This window comes from Budorcas taxicolor, chromosome 19 (assembly GCF_023091745.1).
Source record: "Budorcas taxicolor isolate Tak-1 chromosome 19, Takin1.1, whole genome shotgun sequence".
NCBI lineage: Eukaryota > Metazoa > Chordata > Mammalia > Artiodactyla > Bovidae > Budorcas > Budorcas taxicolor.
The window spans coordinates 22,970,749-22,983,248 of NC_068928.1; the positions used below are offsets into that span (position 1 = coordinate 22,970,749).

The following is a 12,500-nucleotide window of genomic DNA, read 5'->3' on the forward strand; positions in this document are numbered from 1 at the left end:
TAGGAGTTTCCAAGCAGGGAGGGCCTCCAGGGGAGCCTGAGGCCACAGAGCTGCCTTAAAGGGCCAGCTGTGTTCACACAGAGCAGAGAGGAAGATGGTGCCAGAGGGCTGGGTGGGCAAAATGCCCTGGGGGTGACTGCTCTGTGGGGCAGACCTTGATGAAAGCCAGTCCTGCAGGCAGTCTGCTCTTCCAAAGGTCAAGGCTGTCTCACTGGCCACTTTGCCTTCTCTTTGGGATTCCAGGAGCTTATAGGCCGGCTACCTAGGCTGGAGGGGCAGCCAAGGCAGGGTAAACGTTGGCCAGAATCCGGAAGGTTTAGGCGGTCGAGTCCTTGGACTTCCCTTTTCTCCCAGGAAAGCATCCTCAGGCTGGAGTCCTTCCCCTGGTAGCAGTTTTTCACAGTGAACCTTCCACACTGTCGGTTCTAGAGGTGTAAGGGCATCTCAGCACTCCGGAAATCGGCCTCAAGACTCGATTTGGCACCGGCTCAGTAGGCGCTGAGTTCTGTCCTGTCGGGACAATGGGATCCTCTGAGGCAGGGAATGCGGCCCCGCCCATAGGTGTCCAAGGCTTATCAGGAGGGGAGATAGGGGAGCTGAAGGAAGACCCGGCGGTGCTTCTATTTACAAGACTGCGCCCCCCCGAACTAGGGCAGGGAGTCTTTAAATAGGAGGGCACTTGTGCAGGAGAGCCAGGTTCAGGCTGCTCGCAAAGGGAGGAGGGGACAGGGTCGCCGGGAGAACGGAACCACAGTGGTCGAGGACCACTAGGGGCTCCCAAGAGTCCCGACCTTCCCGGCTGAGACAAGCGGCCCATTCTGGCCCCGCCCCTATCTTTCTCCTTCACGGTCCCCGCCCCGCAAATCCCCGCCCCTCTCTGGCCGATCGGCGATCTATCGCACTGTCTGCGTTCTCTGCGTTCTTCTAGCGCTGTCTTTTGGTCCCAACGTGGGTCCGCTGGCGATGGCGGCGCTGGTAGCGGCCGAGGCCGCAGAGTCTTGCAGCCGAAACGGCCCGGGCAGAGGTGGGTGCTAGGACGCTGCGGCCTCCGGACCTCGCATCTCGGGGTAGGGCCCCTGAGTCAGGGACAGGACCAGCCCACTTTAACGGCGGCGATGCCGTTCTCCGCCAGATCCGGAAGGTCTCGTAGTCACTCGCTCAGAGTCACTGTTGCTGGAGTCCAGGGGGACCCGTCTTTCTTATGCGACCTTAGGGCACCATCGGGAGCAACCCCTCCTAGAAGCTTGTAGTCCTCAAGCGAGAAACGCTGCCTCCCTGCCTTGGCGGGTAGACAGACTCATGAAGACTCAAGGATGAGACGGACCCGACGGGGAGGGAAGGAGCCAGGCGTGTTGGACGGGGCATTCCTCGAGTCTGCCTTCAGGGAATGCTTCACCTAGGAGGCACAAGGTTTCATTAATCCGGCACTTATGGAGCGCCCGCTGAATGCCAGGCCTGTGCTAGGTGCAGGGACTAGATGGCAACCCTGCTCTCAGGGATCTCACCGTCTACCGGGGAACACTGAAGTAAACAGAGGGTTACAGCCAAATTGTAAAGAAGGAGGAGCTTACTGGCCTTTGGGACAAATTGAGCTGCTGGGAGTAGCAGCTCCCACAACCCTGCAACCACTAGGGACCTGGGCCTGTCAGAGGAGCTTCTGACAGGGCCGGCCCAGAGACACTGGTGTTCCAAGGCCTTTGAAACAACTGAACAAGTACCATAGCAGTGGTTACACTCAGATCAGGACTTAGGGTCCCAGCCTGCCATTCTGCTTCTCCGCTGCACCATCACCATCATCACCCCTGTGTCTACTGCTGCCCCAAACACGTGCCCACACACAGAGGCTGAAGTGTCAGTCTAGCAGGATCTCTGGTAGAAGTTCTGGCAAATAGTACCGGCTCAATAAATCTTCGCTGAATGAGTCCATTTCTCACCTTTTCACACTCTTGAACTGTCTGGTGCCTAAAGAGATGCCCAGGTTGGGGTAAACTGAATTGTGGGGAGTTGGATGTTGAGTAAGGGGCTACAGCCTTCCTAAAGGACTACAGTGTTTCTTCTCCTTTAATCTTGGGGGTGGGGGGGTTGTAATTATTTGTGTCCCTACATTTCGCCCTCTGGACTACAAGCCCTTAAAGGGCAAGATCACTTTTCTGTCCTCACCTGTTTGCCCACAGTCCTGACTAGAGTGTATTCTTTCCAGCCTTCCAGGAGTGGGAAGTGGGGGAGAATGATGGAACTAGGGAACTTAAGTCAGTTAAATGTATGGTGCTTACCTTTTGAATGAGGAGAGGGAAGAAGCAAGAATTAACCAGTGTAGACATAGTCAATGGGACTCGAGTAAGGAAGAAAGTCTTTTAAATTAGGACTTATAACAGTTTGTTTATAGATCTCATATCTAGGATCTCAGAACTTCAAGGCTTTCTCAGGGGCTGGGAGCAGAGGGACATTTTCCTAGACTGATTGGGCTGGCTGGGCTCTTGGGTTTTCCTCAGGATTGTTCTCAATCAAGGAACAGTTGTGTGGATATTTTTCCCATTTGCCCCTCAGTTGTGTCCCCTGGTGCCAGCTCTACGCTCAGGGTGAGCCACACATTCAAGTCCTTGATTCCCAATAATCTCATAACATGGAAATTAGTTACACAGATTTCCTCCTAGCTTAATGGGTTGTCTCTCCAGCTTCAGGATGAACTCAGTGGGGAAGAAGGCTGGGCCAATCCTCTTGGCTTCTGGGATCTGGGCCTTAAAGTTGGGTGGCATTAACAGCTCCATCAGGTCTGGCTGTGATTTAGGCCAGGCACCAACTTAGGCCTCTCACATTTATCCTAGGTCGAGCCCCTCGGGGCCGCTTGGCCAATCAGATCCCAGCTGAGATCCTGAACAATCCCCAGCTGCAGGCGGCCATCCAAGTCCTGCCTTCCAACTATAACTTTGAGATTCCCAAGACCATCTGGAGAATCCAACAGGCCCAGGCCAAGAAGGGTGAGCCCCGCAAGCTCTGAGCTGGAGTATGGGTGGAGAGGTTGTCTGACCCAGCCGGAGGGTGGGGGGTGGTTCCCATCCCAGCCTTTTCCCAGCCCTGTGCTCTCCTGTCTCTGCTCTGTCTTGCAGTGGCGTTACAAATGCCTGAAGGCCTCCTCCTCTTCGCCTGTACCATTGTGGATATCTTGGAAAGGTGAGCCTTGGGGCACTGAGGAAGCTGAACCGAGACCTTCCCCGTGTCCATTATAGCTCTGGCCATCAGCTAGTTCAGCTAGTGTCTGCCTGGCAGGGCTCAGACAGGATTGCTCAGTCCAGTCCTCAGCTGGCACCTCTGCCTTACTGTGTTCCTTCCCACAACCATGCACACACCAAGGGAAAAACCCCAATCTAAACTCCTAGCCTGCTACAATACCTCGTCTCTATAAATCTCCCCTTCCCTAAAAAAAAAAAATTGGGAGGGAGAAATGAGTCAATTTCATTATCTTCAAAGCTGGGCCCAGAGCAGTTGGTGGGCCCTGAGGAAGAAGCTGAGAGCCCCTAGAGTTGACCCTAAATGAGCTGGGTGGTCAGCATGGGGTCTGGCTATGGGGGGAGACTTTTTCTCTGGCATATTTGGAGGAGCGGGGCAAGGGGGCTTGGCAGCAGGAGAAGTGCCTAGGAGATGGTATTCAATTCCTCCACCTCCCTCATCTAAGTTTCAATACAATGAGCCATCCTCAGGAAGGGGGTGAGCGCTCAGCCATCTGGAACCAGCACGGGAACAGGGAAGGCGAAAGAAGAAAGGGGAGGTCATCTCGTGATGGGAACCTCCCACTTCCCTGCTGCCGCCCTCCCCTCGCCCTCCCCTCACCCTGCTTCGCATCATCCCGCAGGCACAGACTCACTTCCCTGCTCCCACCCTCTTGCCCCTTGGGGATGCTCTCTGGGGCTTGGGCCAATTTGCATACATTTTAATCTATAAAAAATTAAGTGCTCCGGCTGACTCAGACGCCTGGGCTGCATTCTAAGGAGCTGAATAATCTACTTCTGTGCACAGCCTGGCAGCAGCTCAGCGTTCCCCACCACACCCACAGGAGAAGAACAGGGAGACCCCCCCCACCTCCCCGTCCCTGAGCCGGACTGCATGCCCCAGGGGTGGGTCTCAGGGAAGAGCTAGGTCTCTGGCCCCATTCCTGTGGTGAGTTTAGGGGCTGTGGGGTCTTCCTTACCCACCCCCATCCTCCAGTGATTCAGGCCTGGCAGCAGATCCCATGGCAGTGCGCTGGCCATAGCCCACTCTTCCTGACGCATGAGGCATGTGGGTGGCGCCATGTGCTGTGGGGGAGCTGTTCATGGGCTCCCCCATCCTGGCACAGAGGGCCTTGACTAAGGGTGGGGAGGCAGCAGGGGTTCTGGGCGACTGGGAGGTTATGTGCATCCACCACGCATCACGGTGCCAGGGCGTGGAAACGGGTGTCTTTGCCTGTATGTGTGTGCACCTGGTTCTGGGTGGCATGAGTCAGGGCGGCGGAGGTCTGTGGATGACCCGTACGCGTGCCAGGCTGAGGCCTGGGGGGTCCTTCTTGCAGTCGGAGTCCGGGCAGAGGAACCAGGGTGCTGCAGAGTCCATCCGCATACAGCTAGAGTTCCAGGAGCTGCTGCCAGACCTGGGGGAGGTAGCAGCTGGGCCCCTCCTACTCTGTTGGCAGAAGTGGCAGTTGCCAACCCAAGGGATTGGGAGAGGCAGGGAGAGCAGAGCTGGGCCCTGAGATAAGCCACATTCGGGTCTCTCTGCCACCTCACTCCTTGTGTCATTGTCCCATCGTTTCCACCCCCACAGGTTCACAGAGGCCGAAGTGATGGTGATGGGTGACGTGACCTACGGGGCTTGCTGTGTGGACGACCTCACTGCGAGAGCCCTGGGGGCTGACTTCCTGGTGCACTATGGCCACAGCTGCCTGGGTACAGGCCGCCAGGACACCCAGACCCGGCAGGGAGGCGGAAGCGCCCGCTCATCTCCATTGCAGTGCCTGGTGCTGCTTGCACGCCTGGGGTCCCTCCTGGCGTCTGGGATGGCCTTGGCCTTCCTGCTCCATGGGTGGAGCTTGCCTTTGGACTTGGTTGCCTTGGAAACCATGCTGCTGTCCCAGTTGTGGGTGTTTGAAAGGCTGTTGGTGGTAGAGCAGGCTGGACCCCCCAGTTGAGTGGCAGAGATGGAGCTTCTAAAAGACCCGTGACACCACCCTCCCCACCTCCCCGAACTCCCCGACTGTCCTCAGGCTGAAGCTGCTTGTCCTCTGCCCCTCTTGCCTTCCAAAACAGTCTCCTGAATTCTTCTCTCCTCCCAGTTCCCATGGACACCTCGGCCCAAGACTTCCGGGTGCTGTATGTCTTTGTGGACATCCGGATAGACACTGCCCACCTCCTGGACTCTATCCGCCTCACCTTTCCCCCAGCCAGCGCCCTCGCGCTGGTCAGCACCATTCAGTTCGTGTCAACCTTGCAGGTGAGTGAGCTGGTCTCGGGGCTCTTCCTGGGTCCCCATGTCAGGTGCTCCAGACTGGTCCTCTGGGCCTGGCTCTCCCTCCCTGTCCACTTGCTCCTCTTCCCTCATTCCTCCTACAGGCAGCTGCCCAAGAGCTGAAAGCTGAGTATCGTGTGAGTGTCCCACAGTGCAAGCCCCTGTCCCCTGGGGAGATTCTGGGCTGCACGTCCCCCTGCCTACCCAAGGAGGTGGAGGCTGTGGTGTAAGTGGAAAATGGGGGGCCAGTCATAGAGACATAGGAAAAGTTCCCTAGGTTCCTCTGGACACTGAGGTTCATCATCCAGGAAAGGAAACTGAGTCTCAGATTCCTTAGCCATTCGCTCAAGGTCACCCTGCAAGATGGGGACCAAAGAGGGTTTCAGGTTCCCCAGCTCCCTCTCCAGTGCTCTGGCCAACATCCAGAAGACTATCCCCAGGGTGGGGCAGGAATGAGGGCCTGAGGGGGGCGGTGGACAAGGGTGGGGCTCAAAATGGTGCGCATATAATTGGAGAAGATGGATGGGCACGCCCAGGCTGCAGCCCCATTAATTTAGCATCTGGACAGCTAACAAGCAGGAGCAGCATGTCTCCTGCTGCCTAATTATTTTAGGTAATAGAAATGCTTAATGTTGTGTGAATGCAGCCAGCCTCGGAGCCGACAGCTCCCCCCGCTAAGACTGAGGAGGGGAGCCCCATTCTCAGCTAATGGCGGGGTGGGGGGCATTCCCCTGACTCAGCCCCACTTCCGGGGCTGCTGATGCTGTTCCTACAAGCTTTGCTGAACCCACATAGGACACCCTTGCCCCCAGAGAGGCCCACATCAGGGCCTTCCCTTTTTCTGGCAGCCCTGCTCCCCGATGGGCATTCCCTCTTGCCTGAGCATACATAACTCTGAGCTCATACATGGCTGCCCCTGGGGGCTTCGGGTGTCTGTTGGAGGGAGGAACACCCCGAGTGTGTGTTGGCCATTCATCACAATTTGGTATGGTCTCCCAAGAGAGAAGGAACTGCCATGTGGACTGTCTTCCATGCTGTGGCCTCTCCATGATCTGGGAAGGTACAGTTAAGGACAGCATCTCCTAGCCCTGCTTGGTACAGCCTGGTGTTTAAGCCTAAAATCAAGTCCCAGGTATATTGCTTAAAAGAGCTGTGTGACTTTGGGCAAGTTTCTTAACATCTCTGAACCTCACTTGTATCTTTTTTGAAATGGGGATTCAAGTTTCTCAACATCCTTGAACCTCACTAGTATCTTGTGAAATGGGTAGCTTGGAGGATTACCTGTTAGGACTGAGTGAAGTCATACATGTCAGGTGTTTAGCCCAGGCCTGGTACACGGAAGGCATAAGCCCAGTAAACCGTGGCTCTTATTACAGTTCAGTAACTGGACCCAAGAGCTAGTTTGAGCAGAGAGTAGTCAAACTATATATACACCCTGAAAGCTCATTTATGGCCCAGATGACACCCTGGACACTACTTCCCACATCCGTACTGAGCTAGGTGAGGGACAGTCTCTCCTCCCACCTCCACGTTAGTCTCTCTAGAGCCTTCCCATGACCCTGGCTGGCTCTTTCCTCTTCCCCTAGAAGGTTCAGGTGGGGATAGGGGCAGTTCTCAGACTCTGCATTACATAACTAGAGGGGCCTTAATGGTCCTCCAGTTCAAACTCCTATTTTACACGTGAGACAGCCAGGGCCTGGGGGGTAGGAGGAGGGGTTTTAAAGGATGGCTTGTCCCAGTTCATATACACCGCAGTGTAGCCAGCCAAGAACTCAGTCCTCTGGACCTCCAAGCCGGTGCCTGCTTCTGGTGCCCCATCCCACCCTCAGGGCCCCCTTTCTCCCCGCTGCAGGTATCTTGGAGATGGCCGCTTCCACCTGGAGTCTGTCATGATCGCCAACCCCAACATCTCCGCTTACCGGTATCGGCTAGACTGGGCTGACCAGCTGGGAAGGGGGTGGAGTCCCCTGCCCCTGAGACCCTCAGTCAGCCCCAAACTTCCTCACCGCAGGACCACTTAACAGCCCCCAGCCCTGAGGATCTGAGGTTCTGAATCTGGGTCCCAGACGTAGGGTTGCTGCTACACAGCACCTCCTCATCCACTGGATCCACACCGAGATCCTAGAACCCTCTCTCACTCGTGCCTGCTCCAGCTGTGGAACTGATCTTCCCAGTAGCAGTCTCTGCTCTTGCCTCTGTTCCTAATTGCCTGCATGGAGCCTGAAGGTTCCAAAGACCAAGGGGCTGCATGAGGGAGCTGTGTATACGGCGCAAGTTCTGTGAGTGGCTGTCCCAGTGACCCTGACAGCTTCTTTTCCAGATATGACCCTTACAGCAAGGTCCTGTCCAGAGAGCACTATGACCACCAGCGCATGCAGGCCAACCGCCAGGAAGCCATAGCCACTGCCCGCTCAGCTAAATCCTGGGGTCTCATCCTGGGCACTTTGGGCCGCCAAGGCAGTCCCAAGATCCTGGAGGTCAGAGGGGCTCTGGGAAAGGGGACTAGCTGGGAACCCAGCTGAGAAAATCAGGAGGCCAAGGGATTTACTTTGGCTGCTTGATCACCCCAGCTCTGCCTCCCTCTCCCAAACAGCACCTGGAATCTCGGCTCCAAGCCTTGGGACTTCCCTTCGTGAGGCTGCTGCTCTCTGAGATCTTCCCCAGCAAGCTCAGCCTCCTTCCCGAGGTGGATGTGTACGTTTCCCCACCTTAATCTATCTAGCGATGACCGGCTAAGGAAGCGTAGAATCTGGGTTCTGCCCGTTACCTATTGCAGGCTGGAGTCAGTGCTTCTGTGACCATGAAATTTTAATGTTTAGAGGGCACTCATCTCGCAGGGGCTACTTTTGGCTGTGGGTCAACCCAACTTTGTCTGGCTTGGGGGCTCACAGGCAACGGCTACATCATAGTTGTTCTGTGTGAGATGAGTTTGAGGGGTGGTTGGCAACTGCATTGGACCAGGCGCTAAATTTTATCCTGGGGTCTGATGGCAAACATGCTGCCCAAGCCCTCTCTTCAGAAAGTTCAGTCAGGGACTTCCTGGCCGTCCAGTGGTTGAGACTTCACTTCCCAGTGTTGGGGGGGCTGCAGGTTTCAATTCCCTAGTTGGGGACCTAAGATCCCACATAAGATATGCAATATTGTAACAAATTCAATAAAAACCTTAAAAAAGCTCACAGTGGGGGAAACAGAAGAGAACAATGCTATTCTAAACAGCAGTGGGTGAGAGTCTTTACTTTCGAATTAATAGTAAGCTCCGTTGAGTGTGTTGGGGACACAGTCATGTTCTTCAGCATGCTGCCAGGAACAGGAAGGCTACCCAACCCCACTCCCACCCCCTGCCCCTTGGATCTGACCTGATTTCCCTTCTTATAGGTGGGTGCAGGTGGCATGTCCACGCCTGTCCATCGACTGGGGTACAGCCTTCCCCAAGCCGCTGCTCACGCCCTATGAGGTAACACTAGGTTCTGAAAATCCCTGGGGGAGAATGGACTTTACCCTTAGTTCTGTCCTGGAAGGAGTCCTCAGTGGAGCAGCACTTAAGTTACAGCGGAGGCACTTCCTAGCTGTGTGGCCTTGCGCAAGTCCCTTCCTGCTCTCTGAACCTCACATTTCCTTTCTATGCTATGGGTATAATAGGACCTTCGTAGGTCATTGTGAGGACTGAATTAAATAATCCTGCGTAGAAAAATGTTGGCAAATGTTACTGTCCAGATTTTCTCCCCCAGGCGGCGGTGGCCTTGAGGGACATTTCCTGGCAGCAGCCCTACCCTATGGACTTCTACGCCAGCAGCTCCTTGGGGCCGTGGACGGTGAACCACGGGCGGGATCGGCTGCTCCAGGTCCCAGGCCGGCCGGGCCTAGGGAAGGTAGGAAGGGACTCCAAGGAAGACCGAGGGGTCTGGGCGCGGCCGCCCAGGCGGCGCGAGCCGAGGCCGCCCCCTGCGGCCGCTAAGGGAAATGCATGACAGCAGGGTGGGGAACGTCGCAGAAGCGGGACCGTGACCAAAGTCTGCCACCCCAGGTTCAGGGGGGGCCCGCGTGCCCCTCTCCAGCCGCGGCTTGCGAGGCTTGCAGCTGCAGAGGCGAGGCGGTGTCGGCGATCGCTCCTTGAGACGCTCCTGGTTCCCAGGTATCCGCCCTACCTCTGGACCTGCAGCACCCGCTTCCGTGTTGTCATGGCAACGTCCGCTTGCTCTGTGGCCCGCCTCCCGGGTGGTGGCTGTATTGGGTCCCCCACTTCGCGTTCAACTTCCGCTCGGGGAAAGGCTGCTTCCGGTTCCTCTGGCGCGCAGGCGCCATGCATGATGGCTGCGCAGCCGCTTCTGCGGATTTTGTGTCTGGCGGGTTTTCGGCAGAGCGAGCGGGGCTTCCGTGAGAAGACCGGAGCGCTGCGGAAGGCGCTGCGGGGCCGCGCAGAGCTCGTTTGCCTCAGCGGCCCGCACCCGGTCGTAGACGTAGCCTGGTCGGAGGGCGCCAGGCCAGACTCTGGTGAGAGGAGCCCTGCCCGGAAATGCGCCCAGAGTCTTCTGTCTTGCCTAGTCCGCGTAACACCTGCCTGCACACAGCCACCCTGTCCCTCCCCACATTCCTGTCATCCTCCCACTTCATTCTGCCCATACACGCCATCTCTGCCAACCTAGCCCCTTGCTCAAATTCCTGCCTGGCTCTCCCAGACTTCTACCCATCTCCTCTTCAGGTCAGTCTGTTCCGCCTCATTTTCCCCAGACTTTGTACTCTGCTTCAACCACCTGTTTCCCTCATTCCCAAACCCTCCCTCACTCCCTTTATTTCTTTCCCCCTGGATTTCCCCTTGCCTTAACTCTGTACTCTCCCCTTCATCGCTGTAGGACCCTGCCCTCCGGAGGAGCAGCCTCGAGGCTGGTGGTTTTCCGAACAGGAGGCAGACGTTTTCTTGGCCCTGGAAGAACCCACGGCGTGCAGAGGTCTGGAGGAAGCTCTGGGAACGGTGGCACAGGCACTGAACAAGCTGGGGCCTTTCGATGGGATCCTTGGTTTCAGCCAGGGGGCCGCGCTAGCAGCTCTTGTGTGTGCCCTTGGCCAAGGCGGTGATCCCCGCTTCCCTTTGCCCCGGTTTGTCATACTTGTATCTGGTTTCTGCCCGCGGGGCCTTGGCCTCATGGAACCCATCATGCAGGGCCCCTTGTCACTGCCTTCCCTCCATGTTTTTGGGGACACTGACGGCGTCATCCCCTCTCAGGAGAGTATGCAGCTATGTAGCCGATTCGATGGAGCCGTCACCCTTACCCACTCTGGTGGCCACTTCATTCCAGCAGCCGCACCCCAGCGCCAGGCCTACCTCAAGTTCTTGGACCAGTTTGCAAACTGAAAGCTCTGTGAAGAAGGCCTTTGCCTTTGCATCCCCTTTCCACTCCACCACCACCCGCCACCCACCCCCGCCCCGAACCATGACCTTGATGCAACCTCTGTAATCCCTGCGTTTATTTTTCTACCTAGAAATCTCCCCTCCTATTAGGGCACCTCACCATCTCCAATTAAGGGACAAATATCAGTACTTAAGACTCAAATCATATAAGCCTAGCTCTGCACTCCAAGAAAAAAAGGGGGGCAGGATTAGGAGGCCTCAGTGGACTTTGACCTTGGCATCCTGAATGAGTGGGGGGGTGACAGGAAAAGCTGAGACTGGCAGCACTGACTACCGCACAATAAAGTGATTTGGATTTTGAGCATCTTTTTCCTGGAAAAGATACACAGGAAAACTCGTTTTATCTTTTTTAGAAAGTGGATTCCTGGCCATCAGCACAGCCTCCAGGGCAGCAGCAAGCAGGGAGGTGTTTGCAGTTGCGAACCCCTAAGACAAGCTCATGCATATGTGCACATAGACGCATTTTTGGTGGAAGTCTTAAGTCCCAAGCTGAAGGAAAGGACTCCTCCCTGAAGGAGGGAAGAGTTTACATCTGAGAAGTTTAGGGAAGAGACCAGTTGGCAAAGCTCTGCCTGGGCCATACTGGGTTTTAGCTCCTTGGATCCTGATCCCTGAGAGTTGTGTGTGGGCCTGTCAGAACCAGGTTCATGTATTTGTTTTCTCCACCATAGCTGTCAGCTTCTCTGAACCGTGAGTTGGAAGGATGGGATGGTACTAGACCTAGCTGGAAACAGAGCACAGAGGTAACCTTTTTCCAAACTTAACCCTGTTTGCAGAGTTGGAGATGGATGCTGCTCTGTAGTGGTCACAGCCAAGGCCTAAGCAGCCCATCTCGTCTGAAAATGCTGTTAGTTATTCTTGTGAAAGTGGCTCAGTCATGTTCGACTCTTTGCGACCCCATGGACTGTCCATGGAATTCTCGAGGCCACAATACTGGAGTGGGTAGCCTTTCCTGCTCCAGGGGATCTTCCCGACTCAGGAATCAAACTGGGGTCTCCTACATTGCAGGCGGATTCTTTACCAGCTGAGCTATCTATTCTTAGGCACTCTAAAGACTGCTCGCTTTAGCTGTTCCCTCCACTTCCAGTGCCTTGTTCCCCAGGCTGCCCTGCCTCTGCAGATTCACCAGTTTGTTCCTTTTCTGGAAGATTGCAACATACCCTATCTGGCCTGCAAGCATGGCTGTCCCAAGTAGTTAGTAACTGAGCAGGAATTGGGGTTAGGGAACTGCAGCACAAATGCCCTAGCCCATCCTGAGGCAGCCAGACTAAGAGCCTGAAATCACCTGAGATCCTGAGTTCTTCACTATGATAGCAGCTTTCTGAGACTTACAAGGGCTCCCCGGGTGCACTAGTGTTAAAGAACCTGCCTGCCAATGCAGGAAATGGTAAAAGACGCTGGCTCGATCCCTGTGTCAGGAAGATTCCCCTGGAGGAGAGCATGGCAACCCACTCCAGTATCCTTGCTTGGAGAATCCTATGGACAGAGGAGCCTGGTGGGCTACAGTCCATAGGGTTGCAGAGAGTCAGACACAACTGAAGCGACTTGGTAAGCACCATACAATATTAAAAAAAAAAAAGTAAATGCCTAGGCAGAAAGTGGGGGTGGGAAGAAA

The 12,500-nt window shown here is 55.6% G+C and overlaps 2 protein-coding genes across 5 annotated transcripts; both read left to right on the forward strand.

Moving 5' to 3' along the window:
* The first annotated feature begins 938 nt into the window (after positions 1-938).
* On the forward strand, positions 939-10,460 carry DPH1 (diphthamide biosynthesis 1). Of its 4 annotated transcripts, none has more exons than XM_052657514.1 (13): positions 939-1,024; positions 2,826-2,978; positions 3,108-3,171; positions 4,798-4,919; positions 5,306-5,463; positions 5,583-5,704; positions 7,331-7,399; positions 7,799-7,955; positions 8,072-8,172; positions 8,854-8,932; positions 9,207-9,347; positions 9,503-9,610; positions 10,329-10,460. In XM_052657514.1, exons 1-12 carry the CDS (start codon positions 964-966, stop codon positions 9,590-9,592), a joined length of 1,317 nt encoding a protein of 438 aa, XP_052513474.1. In that variant the 5' UTR covers positions 939-963; the 3' UTR covers positions 9,593-9,610; positions 10,329-10,460. The 4 variants fall into 4 exon arrangements, with proteins under 4 accessions (XP_052513474.1, XP_052513477.1, XP_052513475.1 ...); XM_052657515.1 differs by having other exon boundaries at positions 966-1,067; XM_052657516.1 differs by lacking the exon at positions 939-1,024 and adding an exon at positions 1,922-1,978.
* Positions 9,786-10,828, forward strand: OVCA2 (OVCA2 serine hydrolase domain containing). The gene is made up of 2 exons (XM_052657858.1): positions 9,786-9,969; positions 10,329-10,828. Exons 1-2 carry the CDS (start codon positions 9,786-9,788, stop codon positions 10,826-10,828), a joined length of 684 nt encoding a protein of 227 aa, XP_052513818.1.
* The last annotated feature ends 1,672 nt before the right edge of the window (positions 10,829-12,500 follow it).